Source organism: Euprymna scolopes, chromosome 2, assembly GCF_053919585.1.
Source record: "Euprymna scolopes isolate OS-2025 chromosome 2, ASM5391958v1, whole genome shotgun sequence".
Lineage (NCBI taxonomy): Eukaryota > Metazoa > Mollusca > Cephalopoda > Sepiida > Sepiolidae > Euprymna > Euprymna scolopes.
Window position 1 is genome coordinate 180,221,805 of NC_136483.1, and position 25,718 is coordinate 180,247,522.

At 34.7% G+C, this 25,718-nt stretch overlaps 1 protein-coding gene across 2 annotated transcripts in view; it reads left to right on the top strand.

Annotated features, from left to right (window-relative positions):
• LOC145299277 (kelch-like protein 38) overlaps window positions 1-25,718 on the top strand; it is an 89,819-nt gene that overhangs the window by 36,746 nt on the left and 27,355 nt on the right. The window contains exons 2-3 of one of the 2 annotated variants that reach the window (XM_080144390.1): window positions 1,244-1,360; window positions 21,534-22,199. In XM_080144390.1, the coding sequence (XP_080000516.1) occupies window positions 21,579-22,199 (621 nt within the window). In that variant the 5' untranslated portion in view covers window positions 1,244-1,360; window positions 21,534-21,578. The remainder of the gene's footprint in view (window positions 1-1,243; window positions 1,361-21,533; window positions 22,200-25,718) is intronic. The other variant, XM_080144389.1, reaches the window with a different exon arrangement.

The window sequence follows — 25,718 nt, forward strand, 5'->3', positions numbered from 1 at the left end:
GAGCAGATAAATGGTTCTATTTATAAATTATTTGATTCGAATTATATTTGCGTGTTTTTCATACATATTCATATATATATATATATAATATATATATTTGTACTTACATAATTATGATTTTTCTTACTCAAGAAAATTTGTGTATGTATATACACACACATACACACATCAATAATATAAATCTCACCTGTCTATTTAAATGTATGTATGTCTGCGCATGAACAGACAAATAGTTCTATGTATAAATTATTTGATATGTATTATATTTGCATGTTTTTCATACATATTCATATATATATATATATATATATATATATATACATATACTTACATAATGATTTCTTTCTTACTTATGAAATTTCGTGTATGTATATGTATACACACACAGACATCAATAATATAAATCTCACCCATCTGTTGAAATGTATGTATGTAAGTTGCTTAAAACTTTCGATAGAGGCGACGGATTTTCACGAGATCAGTATCGATTTAAAGCTCAACCCTTCAGACGACAAATATCCAAAAACTGGGCAAAAACATTAATTCCTTCACCCTCAACTGGGCACTTTTCTATCAGACAGTCACATTTTTGCCAATATTTTCAAATGTCATCCCCTCTTTTCGATTGACTAGCCTTAATTTAATTTTGCGACTTCCGGTTTGAACACAACGGCAAAGACGTCACTTTTTTTTTTGTGTTCGTTTCCTCCTTCTCGTATGGGTTCGAGCCGGCCTGCCTACTACCACCTTTATTTTTCTTTGCTCAACACACTCCTCCAAACGCCTAGGCAACGCCGGGCATCCAGGCTAGTATATATATATATATATATATATATATATATATATAATTATTGTCCAGAATTCTCCTTATATTAAAAAAGCAAAAATCTGTATGATGTACATACCAGTGATGAAACAAAAATGTCATATTCCAAAAATCCTATAAATTGATCAAGTAGATTTATTTTTAAATAAGAAAATCAAATTTTATGAATATTAGAGGAATGATTTTCTTGTCTACCATTTCGAAAAAAAATAAAATAAAGGAGATACCTTAACACTAATTCAAAGTTTGTGAGATTTATTTTGTAATGTCTATGAATTCACATTCATAGCTTAAAAACGATTTATATTATAAAAATATAAGCTACTTGATGAATATGTGATTTTTGGAATATGATTTTGTTGCATCATGGGTACATACATCAAGGATATTTTTCTTTATTTTTGTTTTTTAATGTAGGTGGACTTCTGGACAAAAGCCATTCTAATGTTGTATGCAGACAGTCGCAAGGAAACAAGACAAGGAAAGAACTCTACTTGCTTTTTTTCCAGTTAAACAACAGACATTTATTTACAGGTACTTTTCAGAAAACGCATTCTCTCTTGTTTAAAATTTCCCTCATACTCCAATGTGTTTAACAAGTGGTACTCTGTTTCTGTTTGGCCATGTTTAGCATGCATCTTTTCCTGTCCCTCCTGGGCCACCTGTGTAACTAACCTATCTCTGTCCTTTTCTAACCTCAAGGATCCACTTTTTTTTTTTTTTTTTTTAATAATATTTTTCTTTCCGTCTTCCTCTCTGAAGTCACCTCGCACGTGTACGTCTCAATATTTGCATATGCTGGCTGTTGCCATATGTGTGTCAGCATTTATTACATCATATAAAAAAAGAATAATTGGAGAAATAAGGGAAAAAGTAAAGAAAAAAATTAACTAATCTGTACAGTGGTAGTAGTAGTAGGAGGAGGCTTCCATCAGTCGACTATGGAGATGTATCCTTTAGATACTAGTCTGGGTGGTGTGATATGGAGAACAGGCTGTTGCTCATAGCATTGTTTCCTCTTCTCTACATAGCTGCTTTATCCAAAGGAACAGCAAATCTTTTCTAGTTTGGCACTATTGCAAAAACCTGGTAGAATATAAGTTCTAGGTAACATTGAACTGCCTTAGGAGCTCCCATTATAGATTTTTTCTTCAAGTTTACATCTAAAGCCTTTCCCGTCAGTAGGTATTCCACAACGTTTGAAATCAGGTTTTACTTTCTAGATGGATTGCCTTCCAGGACTGATGAGTTCCACCTACCCAAAAATACGAACAAAAAAGGATTAAAACACTCCTTATTTTATTCAGTATTCCACCATAAATTAGGCCTTATCTAAAATAAACGTAATGAAAATAATTATGTTAATGTGTAAATTGTGGTTAGACATTCAGATTAAAAACAAAGGAATATTTTCCCTTGAATAATATAATCAAAAAATAGAAAATATGTGAAAAATAGAATTTTAAAAATATATTTAAAAATAAAACGATAAATACTTCAGTTTTTTTGTTTTTTTTTCATAGGTGAACTTTTATCGCCACTGATGAAGTCTCCTCAAGAATTTGATGTTCTGTATATCACAAATGTGATTGAGGACAATTGAAACAATTGTATTTTAATAAAACCTTTCTTGATGAATTTGTGGAAATTTGTTGCTTGTGTTTATTGAGGTTTATGTATATGTAAAAACTTTAAAAAAAAACTTTAAAAAAACAAAAGCTGTTTATACATATACTAGTATTTCAGCCCGGCGTAGCCCGGGTGTTTGGAGGTATGTTGAGCAAAAAAAAAAAAAAAAAAAAAGCGGTCAATTTTTTTAACTTTGACCAATATTATGACCCTTAACATTTATTGTTTTGGGCTCAAATTAAGTTAAGTTAGATCCATGTCCAAGGAACCTATATCTAAAATCTCCAGTGTTTAGACCCAAAATTGGCAGAGGAGTTTGGTAGGTCAAATCATTGAACTTTGACCCCTTAACAGCCAAATTTCTGGCCGAAAACCGATCAAAGATTTTCCCAAATCTCAGTACCCTGTATATCAATTTTGAGTCTGTAGACTTAAAATTGACAGTTATTGTGTAGGGAAATGTACACAGTTACACACACAGACGCGTTCACTTTTCTAGATATATAGATTATGTTGTCCCCAAAATTAGTACACTTTAGTAAAAACTGAAATTTTACTTGCCAAGTAATAACAAGAAAAAAAATGAATTTTCAAAATAAAGACCATCATTTTCCAAGACTTTCTGCCATCAATCTGCAAGCTTTTGGATTTGGTCAAATGACCATTCAACTGGCTTTGAATCAAAAAAATTCTTGACATGCTTCCTCAACTTCATCAAACAAGTTAAATCTGCAGCTCTTCAGAAAGTGTTGCATTGAGCGGAAAAGACTGTAATCTGATGGAGTACAGTCAGAACTCAGAACTCTAGGCTGAATGTGGCAGAATCTCAACACCATCCAGCTCTTCAAACTTGTCTTTGGTCTTCCTGGTGGTGTGTGGCTAGGCATTGTCCTGGTGCATTAAAGGGCGATTTTGATTGATCAGAGCTGGGTATTTTTGTTTCAACTTTTCATAGACCTGCTCCAGTTGCTTACAGTAAAGTTTTGCACTGATGGCACAACCATTCAGAACCAACTCAAAATTCACGATTCCTTCAAAGTTCCACCAAACGCACAACATGACTTTCTTGCTGAATCGATCTTGTTTTGGAACTGACGTTGTCTCTTTCCCTTTCTGAACCTGTTGATTCGTCACTTCAACTTTGTCTCAGTATATTATATTACTATGACATAAACTCTTCAGACTAAAATATACAGGTAACATGACTTGGAACAAATATATTGAGGACATTGCCAAAGCTACTGCAAAGAAGGTGAGCTACCTCTACTATGCTAAGAAGTTACTCGCACCATAAAACATCCTGTATCTTTACAAACCCACAATTCATCTATGCATGGGGTATTGTAGCCATATCTAGGCTGGTGTATCTAACACTAGTCTCTTGCTCTTACACAGGGTCCAAAACAGAATCACAAATCTAATAGGTGTCGCACTGTTAGTCAAGCTCAACCCCCTGTCCCATCACTGCAATGTTGCATCCCTGTGCCTGCTTTTTATTGTACAGGTCTCTAGATACCGGTAAGCCCTCTGCTCTGATAGTTTCTTCCCCGGGAGACATGAAACAGAAAGGGAATTCTAAAGTTTAGCATTCCAAGGAAGAAACTGACTGTACTAACCTGAAGAAGTTTAAATGTCATGTGAACAGATATTTTGTTGTTCAACTCCCCACAGTTCACTGTTAGACACGATCCCAAATAGTAACTTATGTTCCAGGTGGCAGTATGCTTGGTTTGAATTTGAAAAAGAGTAAAACAAAAAACAAAAACAAAAAACAAATCTACGAAGGACTTTTTTTTTTTTAATCTTGTTTAATATTTGGGTTCTTAATTCGTTACTTGTTAATTGCTTTTCATTAGAATTAGTAAAAGGTTAATTAGAAACGGGAATGAAAGAAATAAGAGACGACTTCAGAAAAAAAAAAAAAAAAATGAAATGAATAAACCATTTGTTGGGTGACACCATTGTAGAATTTCAAATCCTGTAATATTTAGAGTAAACTTTAATTATTGTAGTGGATGAAGATAATCCCAAATGAAATGCTATTATGGCGTGATTCAATAATGTCAGCATCCTGACGATTTTTAAATTAGTAAAAATGTACAAAACCGAAAAACTACTTAATTGTTTTAATTATTTTTGATTGCATTTGTGACTGAAGCTAAATGTCATTACTTGTGAATTATATCACACTGGCAGAATCATCTGGCATTGCCCAGGAATAAAAGAATCGACTCCTTAAAAAAGAATGACCCCCCCCTCCCCTAACAAACTACTGTGACGGAATCACTAATAAAATTCACATTTCTTTCTAAAATCTAATAATATATTTGGTTCAAGTAAATTTAAGTCTATACTTGTCTTGTTCATTAAGTTTCAGACCACACCATCTTTCATCTATGAATGTTTAACAATTTTTTGATTTTTGATTCCAGTAATATCAGCAGATACTTAAATACTTTAAGAATTGTAGGTGTGCTCCTGAATGGGCTTCACACCCACCGGACTATAATATCCCAGATTATTATCTACAGGATGATCTCAAATATAATATCTATAAAAACAATCCCCCTGGCTCTTTGCTCAATTGAAGAGGGCCTGCACAGCCCAAATCTGAGCAGTGTCACTGTTCTTTCCAATTCCGCACTTTATATACAGGTGTGCTAATTGTTGAACATTGATAAAAACTCCTGTTTATTCATTCTTTTCGCAGACTGATGTCTTCATCTTCATAGTTGTTGTTTCACAAACAATTGCGAAACAACAATAAAGATAAGGATAACAGTCCACAAAAAGAATGAATACACAAATTATGAAGCCTCATCGCAAAAGATTCCAAAACCTAAAAAAATATAAAAATATACACCGGAAGAAGGTTGGAGGTTATATCGGTCGAATTGTTGTGAAAATCCTTAAAATTCACAATTCCTTCTGCAATCCAACCATATTTGGTACAAGTACATTTTAAGTCTATGACTGGCTTGTCCAAGGTTCATTTATGAATATTTAATAGTTTATCACCATTGATTGATGAATGAGGACACTTTGATGCTTGTCTCCTCATGCTGGCATATATATATATATATATGATTGCAATGTTTTGCGAGACGAGTGCCACTCCCTCGGACAGTTAAAGTCTATGAGCCCAAATGCCTGAGGGAGTGTCTATACAAAGATGATGTTACAGAGTCTTAGCTTTGTATGACAGCTAAATCTCTCTCTCGGTTCAAAATGTTGAGATCCAGCAACAAGCAAGAGCAAGATAGCCAGCAACAAATTAAACTGCAGACCAGCTTAATGCGGGTACTGGTCTCACGCTTTATGGTTTTTTTTAAATCAGATTTGCTTCTCCTAGAAAGGTTGCCTATATATATATATATATATATATATATATATATATATACACACACACTTCAGAATAATGCAATAAATCTACTGATATGCAAATCCAGTGATTATCGGTCTTACAAAATATTTAAAAACTTTTAATTATAATTTTCTGTTTATTACCTTTAGCAAATTAGGTGCAAACCATTTATAAAATTTGCTAATATTTTTCGTTTGAGATGAAAAAAGTTATTTTGTTCTTGGCGTTCGGGTCAGAAGTGTAGTATCTGTTCTGCAGATGCTGCACTTAAGATAGTTTGTACCAGTCAATGGAGGGGAAACCCTCTATACTAGGTCAATTATTATTTTTGGTCACAACCAGAGTGCCCCCTTTTTCCCCTACTTTTAGGGGAGCTGGTTTAAACCCACATTAAAAACGGCATTGTGCCTAATTTGCTTTCGTGGGAAGCAAATAAATACCATAAACTTAAAAAATTCATGGGTTAAGAAAATATACTTATTAAAATGTATTCTTTGTTTTGCATATGATAAAAATTCTAGATTTTAAATTTAACCGTTTCAAATCATAAAATTTATATTACTAAATTATGTTTCCCGGCATTGCTCGGTCATAGAATATACTTAAATATAATATTTTAATTTCTGCAGATTTCGTATTTGTTATTATAGTCAATTTTCTATCAATTATTATATTGTATCTATTATATAGGAATGATTTCAAAACTTAAAAAAATGACTTGGGTGCCATCAGCTAGAATTGGAACTAAAACGTATAGCTATCCAGCCTTATTCATTACAATCTGTACTGCCTTTATGCAGATGATAATTTAAAATGTTATTAGAGGTAAAAATATGTAGAAGAACACTTTTAAGTTACTAACACCTGCTATTCCATTTTTTTTTTTTCAATTTTGAACACTTAGCTATTTTTACTGGTTAAAGATCAAATCAAATTTATTCCACAAGTCGAAATCCCCTATATATCTGATTTCAAGTTTGTAGACCAAAAATTGACAGTTTGGTAGAGACCTTTCCTCAGACAGACAAGATCAGATATATATATATATTTAGTTTTTATCGTTTATATATTTACATTGCTTTTTTTAAAACAGTAATCTACGTACATGCATGCATATATATATATATATATATATATATATATATATATATATATATATATATATATATATTTGTGTTGGGATGAAAACCGAAATCGGGAATTGAAAAATTGGTATTGGCATCGGAAAAATTTGTGCATATATTCCGATACCAAAAACGATTCTTATAATTGCCTTTTTTTGGATTTTACTAAAAATGTACGACCTAAATTATGCCTGATCAATATACAACTGACTGCTCCTGCTGTTTGTCATATGTGTAAACAATGTGTAAACTTGTTTGAATCAACAGGAGCTGAATCGGACATTTTGCTGTGCCGGATTTTAGTCGGACATATGGAGGTTTATTAAAATTACAGGACTAAATAATATACGATTATTTGATCCTGCTGCTGATTTGCTATTAAAGCAACGTCGACATGAACGATTTACTGGGTTTGTCAGCGCAAAATATCGTAAAAATCTGTTGTGGTATTAAGATAAACAACAAAATGAATTTACTGACAAGTTTCAGTCAAAAGGTTATTTTTTGGCAAATATATTTCTAGGTTAATATAAAAAGTATTTACAAAAAATAAATTATTTTTTTGAATATTCTCTTAAGGCAGACGGTAAATAGATAAGTATTTATTTACAGAATGAACTCTTTAAAAACTGAAACAATTATTTTTTTTCCCCAATTCTGTGCGCCATTTTTTTTTTTTTTTTTTTTTTTTTAAACTTTTTAAAATAAAGAAGTTTAATTTTTAGATTAGTCGTGCCTTTATTTTACTAATTATACACGGCTAAAAAATAAACTCGATTTTATGTATGTCTAATTAAATCCTAAAAGACTTGTGGGAAGTGCGATCGGCAGGGTAACCAATCCATAATCGGGATTTATCAATTGTAGGAGTGTATTCACGGGACCATTAAATAGATTAATAGAAAGGACTCACTAATCTACATTCTTCATAAAGAAATAAAAATGGAATCTAGAAAAACGGCACTCAACAAAGAACACGAAATCGCTGAATGAGCATAAAATAAGCAAGATTTATTTATGTGTTAGGAATATTAATTTGAATTGTTCCAACATAAATGTTTTCTTGTGTTGAATGTTCATAATGAAGGATTAATGAAGTGAGGGTTTTGTGAGAATATCACGAGGCTTGAAATTACTAAATTTTTTTATAAGAGTGCCGCACGAGCGCTTAAAGTCTGTGGCTATTTTTGAGAAAAACAGTCCATAAATCCATACAAGCGAATACGTATATATGTGTTCATATTAAAAGAATAGTAGTTCAAAATCGGATTGCTTAAAAGGAGATTTAAATCCTCGCTCAATGAGGTAAATTTCCATGCAATCTATTTTGTCCTTAACTCATCAGAAAAAATAGCAACAACCAATCCACCAAAAGGAAATAAAATGCGTTAAAAGCTCTGAAAATTGTGTTAAGGGCAAAATAGATTCACTGACTGATATAATAATTAAGTGAATGATTTTGTGCTACGAAACAGATACTGTTAAGAATTGTGAATGTCAACTGAATTAAAGGAATAAATTATAAGATGGTCAACATCATGAAATTTGGAATAAAGATTTTTGTTTTTTATTTATTATATGCGCTGTAATTACATTGAGCTTCTTAAATAAGGATTGGTATATATAAAAAGGGAAATATAAGCGAATAAAGAATATTTCCACAGATATATATATGTGTGTGTGTGTGCTTTTCATATATTTTATTACTTTTCTCAATATTTATTATTCTAATCTTAGTTATCTGAGCTAAAGACCTAGGTAGCCCTCCCCAGGACAAACTTTGAAGTCTGCATGAAACATACAAGCTTTTAAAATAATTAGTCATTAGTTTTTTGTATAAAAAATAGTTTAAAGTTTTTCTTAAGTCTTATTTATTTTTTTTTTTTCACCATTTTGTTAAAAGTACTGTCACCTTAAAACTGGGATTAGGGACATGTGCATTATATCTACACAGGGTGTGGCCAATTTTAAGATAAGTCTGGATGGGGTACATGTGGTTTAATAATCGTTGAGGGTTAGGGTGGGGGTTCCTTAAAGTAGGTTTATTGCTTTAAATGTTAATCATCTCAAGAAAGAACTTTTTTTTTAAATGGCCTCATGCATTCTCATTGTTTTATGACCTGATATGGAAATGAGCAGATAATACAAAGTTGGTTTATATCATCTCTTTGCAAATGAAAACTCCAAATTTCTTATTTCTTGTCAATATAATGATCAGCCTACACTGAATATAACATCACTTAATAAGTCCTGGGCCTGATGTATAAATGGCGCCATAACTATAAATAAGAAAAAATTGTAGTTTTTTCATAATTCAGGATGACTTCCCAGAAAAGTTTATACATATAGTTTAATATTTACCAAAATATATTTGAATTTTAAGTGTTATGCCTTCATAGTCCCTTACCTTAGCTGTTAACACTTCCATTGTCTTCCCCGATAAATTTGACATCAGAATACATTTTTAGGTTTTATGTTGATTATCTGACCTTTCTTTCTATAGGGAACATTCAAATATATATATATACCTTCAAGTGGCCAATGCCAAAGCTTGAGCTGAACCTAAATATTAGTTAAGCTATTTTAGAAATTTTCAAAACAATTGAAAAATTTGAATTTTGTATGTTGATAAAACATTGCTTTCTGATGGAAAAAAATACTGCTCAAGCAAATCAATATCTTGATAAGCATTATTATTACTTTTTTTTTTTTTTTTTAATTCTTTGAGATGATTTGTGTATGTATGCAATTCGTGCAGTCATCTGAAGAAGGCCAAAGGATGAGTTGACCAAAACGTGGTGAAGCAACAACTATGAAGATGAGGATAACAGGATATACTACTTCACTCTGAAGTCAAATTTTATTGGTGTGTACGAACACTAAAAAAATCCACAAATAAAGTTGCAAGTCACTCACAATAATGACAAAACTACATGAATTATACTTGAAATTTTTTCTGCATTCACCCTGTTCTCCTGATCTGACCTTTAGTGACTACTGACTGTTTGCAGATCTGAAAACAATGATTTAGGCAAAATAAATTGACTCGAGTAAAGTGATAGCGGGAACTGAGGCATATTTTGTTTACAAGCATCAAAATCCCACTCCTATACTGTTGAGGTCCCAAGATGCCAAAATGCCTTCGACTCTAATAGTTTCTTCCCTCAGACTGCTGGACTTTGGAATTTCCTGCTTCCCTGATTGAACTAATATGCAGAAGTTTAAGGACAGATCATTTTAGAAAAATGACTTCAAATTGTTAGAAAAGTGTTGGAATCGGTCTCATTCTTATCTGATAAACTAGGTTGATGGCATGATTTTGATTATAGATTGATGGCATGATTTTGATTATAGGTTGATGGCATGATTTTGATTATAGGTTGATGGCATGATTTTGATTATAGGTTGATGGCATAATTTTTATTATAGGTTGATGGCCTATAATTTTTTTTTTTTTTTTATAGTCTCAGGACTTATTGAGTGATGTCTTTTAGTTATTGAATATGAATTCTTATTTATACAAATACAAATGTTTTGGCTATTGTTCAGGCCGACCTAGTTCCCAAAATTTAACTCCAAGCACTCTGCGGTGCCAAGAAGTCTGTCCAAACTATTCAAAAATAGAACTTTATGGGGCGGGGATTTAGTGTTCCAAAATGCAAAGTGTTGCCCAGGGGACAAATTCTTTGTTAAACGTTTTTATTTGCTATTTTCCCTTTTTCACTCCTCTCTCTCGAATTTTGGTCGCGTGATTCCTTACGAGAGGCGATAGAATAATGTAAAGAACTAGTTTGGAAGAACTTGTACAAAAATCTCCGATTGGCACTGATGTGAGCATCTAGTTTTTACAAGTAAATGTCAATGCAATGATGAAGCTACACCAAATATACATTTATTCAATATACAGTGTAATTTAATTATTTCCACACTTGAATAATGCTGCAGCTCGCACAGAACGTGAAAACCGCAGATCGGAAGCCCTACAGTCAAGTTTCTTGACCCCCCCCCCAAAACAAAATCAACAGACATTAGAGCGTTCCTGTAATGATCTGGTTCCTGTTGATTGTGGTGTGATGCTACTTCTGTGCAGTTCTAGGAGGTCCACCCTCTCAGGTGTTGTCTTCTCTCTTTGAGAAGGAATTAGTTAATTGCTAATCGCCTGAGGTTTGGGCTGAAAACAATACTTTAGGCAAAGTAAATTGACTCCAGTAAAGTGATAGCGGAAACTGAGGCTTATTTTTGTTGACAAACATTAAAATCCCACTCCTATACTGTTGAGGTCCCAAGATGCCAAAATGCTTTCTACTCTAATAGTTTCTTCCCTCAGACTGCTGGACTTTGGGGGCACTGACTGCTCAATCCCACTTTCCAATCTTGGTGTCTAAGTTCTTCATCAGGAGAACATATCTGAATTCAGGATTTCATGTCACTTGCATGTGAGGCGAGTATTCTCCTAATCAAATACAAGCAAGATTAACACAGATCAAGCAAACCGTAGTAAAATCCAACTGTAGAATATACCCACTTCTTCTCAACAAGTTGGTAGTCATCTAAATATAAAGAACTCAGGAATTTCGATCCACAGACTTGAAATTTGGTATATAGGATATCCAGACAATGTGAGGGGTCAAAATTGGAAAATTGGTATGTGAGGGGTCATCGGATTTTTAACTCTTTGCTAACTATTTCACAAATGCACATGCATGTATGGTTCAGATGACACATTCATTATGTTAAAAATAACTAGGTTTAGAAAACACTTTTTAAAAATTGTTTCAAGCTGGCCTAATGGTTATTATACTTGAATCACTGTCTTTTCGGTTTTGGTTTTGATCTCAGCTTGAGTATTTTTTAATTTTTAATTACAAGAGTTTAGAAAAAAAATGTAATACTCACATACACATGTCTAAGTTTCTGTATGAATTAGAATATAATATTTATGTGTATTTTACGACTGGACAATGCCGGGCAGCCTGCTATTATTTGATTTCTTTTTTTTTTTTAATGTGACATGATATATAATTATTTCCACAATTAGACAATGATGTAGCTCACACAAACTATGAAAGCCACAGACTTGATGCCTTAGACTTGAGTTTTATCCTCCTTTGTGCTTATCAGTAGAACATATCCAAACTTGGATTACCTGAGCAAGTACACCATGTACAAAAAAAGTCTATTGACCAACAAAACTCAGGTCTAAGACTTCCAGTCTGTGGCTTTCATGGTTTGTGTGGGCTGTGGCATTGTCTTATTATGGAAATAATTATAAATCATCTTGCATTAAAAATCTAATATTTCTATTTACACAAACACGTCTGACTACACAAATACAAATGTTTCGATTATAGTCAAGTTTCTGCATTCAAGGATTTTTCTTTTAGGTTTCAGCTGTTTTCATCATTGATATCCATTGTATAGTCTTAGTCTTCCCTTTGATTCCAATTTCTCCCATTCTTTAGGTTTTTGGGACTGTTCCTAGTGTTCTAACAACTATTAACATTATACTGATTTTTTTAATGTTCCATATTTAATTATTATTGTCAGCAGTAACAGCTTCTCTGCTCAATTATGCAGCGAATAAATTATCATAAGTTGCACTTGAACACCCAGTGAAGGTAATTTTTAAAATATTTTGAAGAATAATAAAACAAAAATTAAGAACACGAAGGAAAGAAGGAAAAATTCTGAATGAACATTTTAATTCTTTTCAATCTATTTTTGGTTGCTCAAATTTTCTGAATCTTTCAGAAATATGCGTAATGGATTCTTTGGATCTAACACCAGTTTAAATTAAAAAAAAAAAAAAAAGAAACATTATTTGAAAAAAAAACAAAAAAACAAAAACAAAACATGTGTAATCGCATAAAAAAAAGGATTTCATTTTTATCTTTCTGTTGGTAGCATGGTAACTAAGTGTAAAAAAATTACCATTCTGTTTTCTTTTTCATATAATAGCCTCTGTCCCATCGACGAAACGTTGCATCCCTCTGCCTGTTCTACAAGTATTATAATGGTGAATGCTCTGACGAACTGCAAGCACTTGTGCCCCCACGACGTGAACACCCTCGACAGACCCGACAGGCTGCAAAATCCCACCCCCACACTGTAGAGATCCCTAGATGTAAAAGATCTTTTTACGCCAGTAGTTTCTTCCCCAGAACTGCTAGACTTTGGAATTCCATTCCAGGTCCCTGCTTCCTCAACTGTACTGACGTGCAGAAGTTCAAGTGCAACGTGAACCAACATCTTGCTGCCTAAATACCTACATAGTACTCCAGTAGTTGTTGCCCCTGTTAGTAGCCCCCTACACCAAAGTGGCAATGTGCCTTGTTTGGGGTGAAAATGTAATAAAAAAAAAATAAAAAAAAAATAGCTACATCAGTTATTAATGGAACTTGGGTATATACAGGGTGCGACAGAAATATCGCCCACCTCATTTGTGCTCATGCAGTTTTTGAGCAATCATTAATTTGGCATGAATGGAACTGCATATCAAGTCTTCTGATTGTTCGATCAGACAATCGACAATCCTAAGGTCGAAGCATGTTTGCGAGCTGAACGTGTAGGAGACTGAATAACAGGAAGTCTCACAGTTTGAAATACTCTCTGGCATTTAACTGCTTCGAGACTTTCCAGTAGCTCTAACATTTACAACCCATAGCTATATTGATTTTTCTATCTGGAACTGCATCATGTCGTCCTAACTCCATAATGGACCTGAAAAGTTCTCTGTGTTGTCGTTACAGATTCACCATTCTTCAAAAACATTTCTAAATTGAAAGCACGATGTACACCAGTCCAAACTATATTGCTTGATGAGGGTACCTGAAAAAAAAAATAGCAAGTTATTAGCTAAATGAAAATATTGGCACTTGCATAAGTTCATTAGCAATGTATAGTTGGACGTTTAAAATGTGGGAGCTATTTCTGCTGCACGCTGTATTTGTTTGAAGCACCAGATGCCCTAACAGGTATTATCACTTTGGGTTAAAGTGGACCTGGGAGCAATAGTAACTAAGGGAGAACTCCACAGATCCCAAACAGGGTTTATCCCTGGATGTCTTTTAAAATCATACCTAGGGCCCTAGCGATTTATTTTATTACTAATTAAGACTTGAGTTGATATCTGTCTGAAACCAAAACTATGACATAAATTAGACTCTTGTGCTATCTTTCAATGCTCAATGCATGTGAGGGAGCAATGTAGGATCTGTTCTATTGACATAAGACCATCCTCTCAAATATTATCTCCTTTTGTGGTGGGTTAGTGGGGTAGCTGTTCTGTTATGATACTAACCTCCCAGGCACTACCTTTTTTTTTTTTTTTTTTTTTTTTTGAGGCAAGATAGGAAGCGAGTCTGGAAAAATAAGGCCAAAGAAATGAGGGATTAAAAAATGTGTCAGGATATATTTTCTCAAGACACAGGTAGCTGATAAGCTGATAAAATCTTTCTCTTTTTAATCATGTAAAAGAGTGGTCATGTTGAAGCTCTCTTCTTTGTTGCATTTCAACCTTGTTATACATGCAAAAAAAAAAACATGTTGCACTTATTACAAAAGCACATGATGATTCACAATTATTACCCATATTCTCTGAGCTGCTTATTCTCGCAAGATCCTTCCGGACTGAAGGTTTATCATCCTGAAATCAAAGCTTTTTATGTATACAAAAGGGACTGAATGAAAAAAAATCTTAGCTCATAACGTTTTACATATTGATCAATCACTATGCAATCTATTTGGTGAGAAAAAAGCAAAAGGCCCAACCATTTTTTTTTTCTTTTTTAAATCTTTGCTTTCACATTTGCATAGAAGACTAATTACGCCTATCAAATTCTAATTTTTTTTTTTCGATTTTAATCACTTAGCAGCTATTTTACAGGCTAAAAACGTTGAAAGTGCTCACAAGGTCCAAATACCCTATATATCATTTCGAATTTGTAGACCAAATATTGAGAGAGGAGTTTGGTAGACATTTCGCACACACAGAGAAAAGGTGACTTTTATATGTACATATAGATATATAAAAATGTCTGTGAGCTAAAACGTTTTCATCCTAAATTCTACGCCATTATGCACAATATAGAAACCATTAAAAATTAATGAACGCTTATTTTTTCAATCGAATATGCAAATTAGTTATCCTTTATGAAGTCGCTCGCATATCTATGACTGAGTATATTAAGACGTTTGTTTTAACAATTTTTAAATAGAAAAAGTAGGCTTTTAATATTAATATCAGAGAGAAAAAAAGCTCAACTTTAGAGGTTGGCTCTGTAATAATAAATCTGAAATCTGCATTAATTAAAATATATTTAACCTGATCTATGACCTGGCAAGTCCCCCTCCCCTCCAGTGTGTTAACAAATTACCTTCATTTTCTGTCAAATAGCTTATTTGATTAGTTCATATGCTACACATATTGAATAATCACTATCCAATCTATTTGGTGAGAAAAAGGCGAAAGACTTCATTCTTGTTTTCTTTTGAAATACTCTATGCTTTCACTGGACACATTTGCAAGGCTATTCTTGTAATTTTAAAATAATTTTAGCAAATGTTGTCATACTTAATAAAATAAAATACGCATCAAGTGCGCTTGAAAGCCAAATCACAACGTAATATTAAGAAAATAAACAAATATTTTACTTGTTTGAAATTTAAACATATATTTCGGAGCCATACTTCATCCTCAGTATGTTTTCTTTGTTTTGTTTTTTTCTTTCTTGCTATGTTGTAAAGTTGGAGAAAGAAATGTCTGTAAAGAACCGCATGTTGTATCTTAGTGGTTGTATTTGGAAATGTTGGAACTGTGCGTAGGCAACGTGAGAAGTGTGTCAAGTGTGTGAGTTCCATACAGAAACGTTGATTTAATTGGAATAAAATAAAATATGCACCAAGTATGCTTGAAAGCCAATATTTATGTTACAAATTTCAAACAAGTATTTGTTTATTTTCCTAATATTGTGATTTGACTTTCAAGCGCACTTGATGCATATTTTATTAAAATTAAATCGTTTCTATATGGAATTCATACCCTTGACATTTCTAATTCAGTTTTCTCCCTCGTTCAAATAACTTCATACAAAATTTCTTTGAAAAAAAGAAAATCAACAAAATAATGGACAGTGAGAAAAACACATCCTTTTCCAATTAGCGTTCAGTACTACCCCCCCCCCCCGAAAAATTTTCCTTTTCTTTTTATTTTCTCATCTTCCTCTTTACTGTTAACCTTATTTTTTATGAAGTCTATAAGAATAAGTATTTTAATCCTCCCCCTCTCAATCCCCTACCTGCGTTACACCTTCTTTACATTCCAACCTCCCTACGGGTTAGAATTCGCTCCGTAATAATAAATACGAAATGTACATGAATTAAAGTATATTTAAGCATACTTTATGACCCAGCAAAGCCGGGCGTCCCCTCACCCCTGCTAATGTGTTAATAAATTACCGTCCTTATCTGTTAAATAGCTTACATGATTAGCTCAGATGTTTCAAGTATTGACCAATCAGTATGCAACCTGTTTGGTGAGAAAAAAAGCAAAGGCCCAATTCTTGTTTTCTTTAAAAATAATCTTTGCTTTCACATTTGCATAGAAGAGCAATTTAAGTTGATTTACGCCTGTCAAGTTCCAATTCAAATAACTTCATACAAAATGTGTTAAAAAAAAAAATAGCAAAATAACAAAATTATCGACACTGAGAAAAACAAACCCCAAAAAATAATTCTTTACCGTGAAATGCCGAAAGATTTTCCCTTTTCTTTTTATTTTCCCATCTTCCTCTCTTCTTTCAACCTTCTTTTTTCTTGAGTCTGTAAGAATAAGTATTTTAATTCCGCTTACTCTCAATCCCCTACCTGCGTTACACCTTCTCTACATTCCAACCTCCGCACAGGTTATCATCGCCCCACATTAATTCATCTTTAGCTTGTGTGGCTGCCAACATCTGCACATAACATCACCACTTATCAGCAACAACCCCACATATCTGATAAGACATAAATTTACATTACGACTGTAATAAATTAATGGATTTTATGGCTTTGAATATCTGGGTTCAATGATTTAGTTTGGAGTAAATTAATTTGATGTGTTAAGCTAACAAATATTTTATATCACACTTGTTACATTTTTTGCAACCACTTAAATTTAAATTGAGCTGTTCTGGGAGCGATTGCTACTGAAATGGCGCCTGATTCGGATGATGTTTGTGCTTGTGAAAACTGTACAGAAATGGCCAGTTAGTCGAAATATAAAGGATGGGTTTGAAAGATCAGTCAGAAAAGGAATAGAATCTTATTCTAGATTTGTGTGAAACAAGTTTTCTTAACTTCCAGACATGAAAGTGATTTTCAAATGTTGGTCGAAATAATTTAAGGGAAATAACTTGGGTTTGAATCCAAGGGAGGTAATTAAAATAATTCTAGGGACAACAGATGCATTTAATGTATTTTACTCTAAAAAAAAAAAAGAAAAAGAAAAAAGTTATGCTGGCATAATGTGGGTTAATTCTTAAATTGTTAGTGTTATGAAGTGAGAAATCTGAGCAAATTCGTTGCTTTAGATGTTGGGGTTTTGTTCAAAATTATCTGACTCCAACTCGAGAAAAAGGGATACATAAAAAGTGGTGCTTGTGCAGTTTAACAAACATAATAAAAAAACAATGAAGATAAAGAAAAATCTCTTTGATATATATATATATGCCTGTTATGGAATAAAGTTCTTAAAAAATATCGCTTTATTTGATTAAGTAATTTTTTTTTTTCATTTTATAATTTTTTCAAGAGAAAAATCAAATTTTAGTGACAGTGATCGCAACGGAGTCATACTCCAGCTATGAGAAGGAGGAAGAGCACCAGGGGAGTTAACTCCATCTAATTCTTGAAGTTGATCAAAACTCAGATAAAGTTCTTTTGAAATGATTTTTTGTAAAAAAAAACAAAACAAAAAAAAAACAGAAAAAAAAAAATATCTAAAATTATTCAAACCTGTCCCATCGAGAGGGCCTCTTTTTTGGTAGCTAGATGACCCCCATATTAAAAAAAAAAAAAAAAAGAAGACAACTTAATGTCAAACTCTTCCCTCGCAAGAAGACAAAAAAATAGGGACTAATCCAAAACAAAATATATTCCTGTTATGTGTCAATTTACAAGAATTCTTTCATTATAGTGATTTCTAAATTGGAGCTTGCCGCACCTATTAGACTTATTATTTGGACCCTGTTTAAAAATGCACCAACCTAGATGTAACAACAATACTCAATATTGATGATGGTTTTGTAGAAATACAGAATACTCTTGCGAGGGATTAATTTTCTAGTATAGTAGTGGGAACCCATCTTCTGTGCAGCAACCTTGGCAATGTCCTCAATGTATTTCTTCCAGTTCATGTTTCCTCTGAATGTTAAGCTAAGGAGTTTGAAGGAGTTCTCAAGGTGTTATTTGCCATGACAATCAGTGGTTGACTTATTTTGTATAAGTAATGTAATCTTGAATGAGAAGGAGGTGCCATGTTTAGTGTTCAGTAATTATATTATTTTATTCATTGAATAGGATTGCGGTTGGACAATTAAAAGACCATAAAAATAAGTTACTAAGATGGAGGGAGCAGTCCATATTTACAGAGGAAAGTAATTTTTAGTGATAGATAATATCACATAATTAAAGAATGTAATGATGATGGACTGAGCTTTGTGGTGTAAATGAAGAAAAAAGAAACAAGAACGACCGACCGCGTTTTTGTGTGGCTTACCTCGTGTTCATAATGAAGAAAGAAACAAAAATGGCTGCCCTGTTTCTTTATATGCCTACAGGGTGACCGCGAGGTATGCAAATGAGATGCTCCTGATTGGAGATAAAAGAAAAGTGATTTGGGGAAGGAAGGTATTCTGAAGTTAGATTGCGAGCAGAGAAGTTGTATTTGTAGAAGAGAAAAGTCGGATTCGGGGAGAGAAAAGCTAAAGTTGCAGAAGTTCGTTTTGGAGTGGAGAGAAGACGCGTCAAGTGGTAATCAGAAAGTGAAAGTTAGGACAGCAGTGTCACGCAACCGACAAGCTATTTCGGCGCATCAAGCAAATTAACATGGCTGAGTGGAGACTGAGCACTCAAATGTTGAGACCCTTTACTGGGGAGGGTAACCTGATTAAGTGGCTGGAGAAATTAAAAATGGTGGTGAAGCTGCAAAAGATAGAAGATGTGGTCACCCTGCTGCCGCTATACTTAGAGGGGGAAGCCCTCACGATTTACCAGCAGATGCGAGATGAAGACAAGGAAGACCTTGCCTTAGTGGAGCAAAGGCTGAAATTGGCCTTCGCTGAGGGCCCATTTGAAGCACTTGGCAAGCTGTCAAGTTTGAGGTGGACCATCTTTGCGGCAGAGATCAGGAGACTGGCAGGGTTGGCTGGTTACGTGGGGAGGAGCCTGGAGATGACGGTAAAGCTGTACCTAGTGAACGGCTTCCCAGAGGAAATCTCTGCGAACATGCAGAGAATCACGGGGATCCATTCTATGGAAGTGGACGATCTCTTGGTCCACGCCAGAGTCCTAGTGAAAAATGTTAAAAGCCCAATCGTGGCTGCAGCTGTGAGTGGAAATATGTGCATGAGGCCTCACTTGAATGAGAGGCAGCCGGCGAGGCGACAGGAGGGGAGACCTACCATCAAGTGTTTCCGGTGCCAGAGTCCTCATCTGATCAAGGACTGCAAAGAGCCGAGACCGGGGATCACGTGCACCGATGTGGACAAGTGGGGCATATTAGCCGCTATTGTGTTGCTGCACGGGACCAGGGAAACGAGTGAAGGGGAGCTATTGCGCCAGTGGTTACCCCTTCTGTGTGGAAATGGCGCATGATGGAACATTGCCTCGGTTACCGGTGGTAGTCAATGGGAAGAGAGCCATAGCCTTTGTCGACACAGGCTACACTACAACGTTGTTAGCGAGGAATGTCGCGAGGTCATGGAGCGGAACCAGGATTATTAGGACCGTGGATGGCAGGGATGTGAAATGCCTAGGAGAGACGACAGCGGAAGTAATGGTGCAAGGGGTGCCCATTGGACTGCAAGCCCTAGTGTTGAATCATCTGGTTGGTGGTGTCGACGTGATTATAGGTATGAGTGCAATTAACTGACTGGGGGCCGCTACGTTAAGAGGGGGCCAAGTGACGTTTGGACGTCTCGGCGCAGTGTGGATGACAGGAGTGGAAGGTGATAGAACCGTCAGAACCCCAAAACCGGAGGTTTGCTGCATTGAGGACAAAGATTTCCTGGCGAAGTTTGATGGCGTGAGGTGGACGGTGGAATGGAAATGGATCTCCGGGCCCCCAGAACTACAGAATAAGGTGGGCTGCTACAAAAACACCCTGCGAGGAGAAATAAGAAAAGAATTCGAGGAAGAAGTGGAGAGGTGGATAAAAGAAGGAATTCTGAGACCGTGGACAGGGGAAGAAAAAGGAGTGTTGCCACTACTGGCGGTTGTTCAGCCTACCAAAAACAAGATTAGGCCTGTGCTGGATTTTAGGGAATTGAACAGACACGTAGCCTGCCACACTGGAACGGGGATCGACGTATGTGAGGAGGTCATGAGGAAATGGAGAAGAATGGGGCGGGCCACTAAGATTGTTGATCTGAAATCGGCATATCTGCAGATCCATGTAGATGAAAAACTCTGGCAGTACCAACTGGTCCGGTACAAGGGGCGGGTGTATTGTCTGTCGAGGTTAGGCTTTGGGCTGAGTTCAGCCCCCAAAATTATGACTGCCGTTCTGAAGACAGTGCTGAGCAAAGACTGTACAGTGGAGGAGGCCACTAGTTCGTACATTGACGACATCCTGGTGGAGGAGGCAGAGGTGACAGCAGAGAAAGTAAGAAGCCATGTCGAGAAGTATGGGTTAACTGCGAAACCGGCGGAGGCCCTAGATGGAGGAACGGTGCTGGGGTTGAAACTAAGGCGAGATGGAAAAGAAAGCCTTGTCTTCGAACGAGTATGTATTTAGTGAAGGAGAATTCCTGGGATTTGATTAAAGCGTGGTAGTAGACGTTTTTAGTATAACTGTTTTGTGAGAGTCATGTTGGATGGAATAAATGTAGGAAATTCTGAAATCGAAATGAAATGACTATAAATTTCCGGTAGCATACATTAGCTATTGGCAGAAAACTGATCATATTGGAATTATATGTAGTGACTCTGTTTATAGTTCTATGGTATTTGAATTGAGAGAGGGAAAATCGACTTCATTTTATTATTTTTCAATTATTTTAGCTGGCAATGAGGCATCCTACTGAATGCAAGCATTTATCCACTGTCTTATATATTCCAACAGAGAGATTTTTTTTAGATTCTAATCATCCCATTAAGTGCAATTGTTTGTATTACTCTTACACTTAGTTTACTGGGTATATTTGCAAGGTAGTTTTTGAAATTCTTTTTCACGAGTCTGGTTGCTACTATAATTAATAGAATGATGAAATCTTCCAAAAATGTTATTTTTTTATGTTGTAAACAAATGCATCGTTGAGACCCCCCCCCCCCGCACGAGATTGGTGCATACCTTTTTTAAAAAATGTCCTTTCTTTTTTCTGTTTTTCAGCATTCCCCTAGTTCCTGCTTACCAACTCCTAATCAATGCTGTGACATGAACAATTCCACCAATGACCTTTCCGATTCTCAAAATGACACTGGACAGATTTCAAACTGTGAACAGTCATTTCACATATCACCCGAATACATAGAGGAGTTCGGCTGCCCAGATGTCTCTCTAGTCGTGGAGGATGAGACACTCGAATGCCACAAGGAGGTCCTCTCGTCCAACAGCCAATACTTTAAAGCCATGTTCGAACGTCCGATGAAGGAGAAGAACCTCGACACGATAGATTTAAAATGCGTGTCTGCGACCAGTTTTAAACTCATCCTGGATTCTTGCTATCGGAAAGCACTTATCATTGATCGCGAAAATATTTTTGATTTAACACGAACCGCGGACATGTTGGCATTCACAGATGTTTATGCGCGTTGCAAAGATTTTCTTTGGGACCATGCGAATCAGAATTGCTTTGCAGTGCTTATGCTAGCATCGACTCTCTTCATGAAGGACTTGTACAATTACTGCAAGGCATATGCGTTGTGGTATTTCAGTGAAGTGGCGGACGCTGATGACCTTTTATATCTAACCAATGAGGAATTAAAAGCATTCTTAAGCGACAGGCGACTCAATACACCAAATGAACTGCTTGTCATCCAGACATTGGTTAAATGGGTAAGTAGAGTTCCAATCTTTTCAACTGTTCCAGTGAGTTAGTATTTACCTGCCTCCTCATGTGGGCTGGATGTAATAAAAGTGCAGGCTTATTTTGGGGTATAGTCGTTAATTTTTGTTGAGGATACTTATTTTTGCCTGATATGTATGAGGTGCCTTCAATAAGTTTCCAGACTTTCTTTGTACAGGCATTTAAAATGCAATTCTGAATTATTGAGATGAGATATGAATGTATCATTTTTATTGTTTGGACAGTTATTCTCATCTTGGCATAACGTTTCGGTTGATGGCACAACATAAGAAAGAAACTTTTTTTTTTTTTTTTTTTTTTTTTTAATTTCGTTTTTTTAACCCTTCCACAAAATAGGCCCAACCTAAGGTAGATAATCTCTCTTCTCCAAAAAAACTTTTTTCTTAGAGTCACCTCCCTTGCACTTTATTTTCTAGAAAAACCGAAAGCACGTAAGATGTCTATCCATGATTTTGTAAAAATGTTTTTCACTAATATTGACAATTAGCAGAAGGATTTGGTTAAAAATTGTAGGAATTCTTAAAAAGTACCCTAGTGACCCCTGAAAATTGTCTTTTTTTTTATAATTTACGGACACACCCTCAAACCCAGGATCCGATTTCTTGCAATACAGAGCTAACCCCCTTTTTCCTTAGTTGAAAAAAAAAACATGGAGTTTACACTTGACAAAGGTCGGAGGTTTCATCGACCAAAACTTTGTGCCAATAACACCCAAGATGAAAATAATTGTCCGAATAATCAAAACAATACAAGTATTTAAAATTCTCATCGACTCTTGAAAATTCAGTATGATATTACTATACATCTTATGAGATGACTGACCAATTTTTATGATTTCAGGTTCAAATAAACAGCTACAGCTGGAATTGGAATACACCCTACTAAAGCCTGATTGTCACAGCTGATGAATTTCAAAAATGTAATCTGGATATGAGGACACTTTGAAATGCCACTGAAACGTATGGAATGCTTCAGACTGCTTTTGGACCATCTTGCATAAATCGCGCATCAGTTTTTGAGTTGCATAAGAAATTCAAGGAAGGCAGGGAATCTGTGAAAGATGATGAGAGGTGTGGGAGGAGTAAGAAAGTCAGAAAACCAGAGTTGATTGGCCAAATAAAGAATTTTGGACCGTTGTGCGTCAATAGTGACAATAAGTGGACAGTTTGATGTCAGTGTGGGAATTGTACACACAATTATTTGCAAGGAACTGAAGATGCGGAAGATTTGTGCAAATGTATCAGTCCACATCTCCATCCTTGCCATGGACTATTTAACTAAGATGAGCATCAAGACAGTGCCTTACCCTCCTTATGACTTTAGTGATTCTCTAAGCTCAAAGAAAACCTTAGAGTCTCTCGTTATGAGACAATGTAGATGAAAGGGGCTGTGATGAGGGTCATTGACACGTTCACATGAGGACTTCCATGGGGCGTTCCAGAAGTTGTTGGAATGGTACATGCATTGCAGCCAGAGAAGATTACTTCAAAGGAGACTAGAGTTCCATGTATGTACTATTAATAAAAGTGCCCATATGAAAAAAGCCTGGAAGCTTATTGTAATTACCTGGTAAGTATATGGAAGAATTTTTATTGGAATGCGATTTTCACCTGTGCTCCATACTATATAAGTGCCGAAAAAAAAAAATCATTTTTGAAGTCTTATATTTTTGTTTATAAAAGCATAAGTATCATAAATTTTCTGTTATTTAATTATTAAAGATAAAGGTGAGACTAATTAACGATTTTTTCATTTTTAATAAGTTGCATACAAGACAGTAGCAAAAACCACTATCAATAATTTCCCCCACTCTTTATCTGTGCCTAAACCTAAATGTAGATTCCATGAACAAGGCTTCTTTCTTAGAACTTCACGCCTATGAAACTCTCTTCCATTTACCTGCTTTCCAGCTGACTATAATTTGATTGTCTTCAAGTCCAACGTAAACAAGTTCTTGATGAACCGTCCCCCTAAGTAATTCAATTTACAAAATTCCCACTACTTATGTTTACTACGCTATAATCACATTGACTAATGTATACTCATTAACCATTATCCTCGAGTGGCCTCCGGACCTTGATTAGTAATACACACGGACGAAAAAACGCTTTGGATAATCACAGATTTCAAGGTAGTTCTACTAAAATAGCCATATTTCTTAAACCAAAGCACTTCAAGTCTTCAAATTACTACTGTTTTGTTCGGAAATGAATATACTTTCAAATGAATTAATAAATATGAATGTACATTATATATTTTAAGAGTTTTAAGCAAATAAAGTGATAAAAATGTGAACGTCATAAAATGGCGTTTTCGGTAAGGTTTTGTAATGACCCCCCCCTGTTTTCTAAAGGTCCGTACCGTGATTGTATGAAGAATTTCGTCATGAAATTTGGGAACCAATTAGAAGAGGTGTTAATCTTAATACTGTCAAGTGTCCGAAATATTTTTGACCATTTCTTTTTTTGTCGTGTTAAAAATAAGACTTTAATATGACGAGTATTGAACATTTTGAAAAAAAAATTCTTTGGACACCCAGTAGTAAGTAAATCAATCTTTTTACTATCTTTATCAATTAAAAGTATTATTTTATGTTGAGTAGGACCGCGGTAATTGATAATTTAAAAGGACCTACCCGAAAAAACAATTGTTTCTATTTCTCGAATTTGGTCAAATGAAGTTAGTATTACTAGAAGCAGCAGCAGCTCCAGCCTGTAGAATCAGCAATAGCACAGTGTATAAACAACACGCGTTCTTTAATTTTTATTCAAGAACGAATTAAGAAAAACATGAAAATATGAATATAAATGTTCTTATATGTTTAATGAGAGCTATTTTGTTATCAGAATAACATTAGTTTAGAACTATTCGGTTTTCAGAATGTATAATAACAACAATCCCAACCAATTCGGCATTATGAATCTGTTGCAATTTCTCACATTGCTCGTCAAATTTAAAAACATGGTTAAAAAAACAAAATAAACTTTTGTAGATATATAGCTTGCATGCACTTTTATTCTTTAAATTAGTTTTGAACAACGAATTAAAACAATGTTTTACTGCAAACAGCCACAAATGTTTTTTTTCAAAATCAAAATAAGTATCAAAATCTCGTTTATACATAGATTCGAAAAAGTTGTCAAAAAACAAATATATAACAAATAAATGTTATCAAAGGCAAGATAAGTTACTTTTCTACCAAACTGGATATATTTTTTGTGTTTTTATTCAATGTAACATGTTTATTCAGCTCGAAAAACGTACAGTGTTTACCGATGTATTGGAAAATTAAAAATGGCGCCCGACCCGACTCTCTTTGACACGGTAAGTTTGAGAAAAGGAGTTAAAAATAAAAAACAACTATATAAAATACTGTTAAAAACTCACCGAATATATGTCAGCCTATGTCACGGTAACATATATTGAGCGAGTTTCTAGCAGTATTTTGTCTACTTTTTTATTTTTAACTCTTTTCCCCAAAATTACCG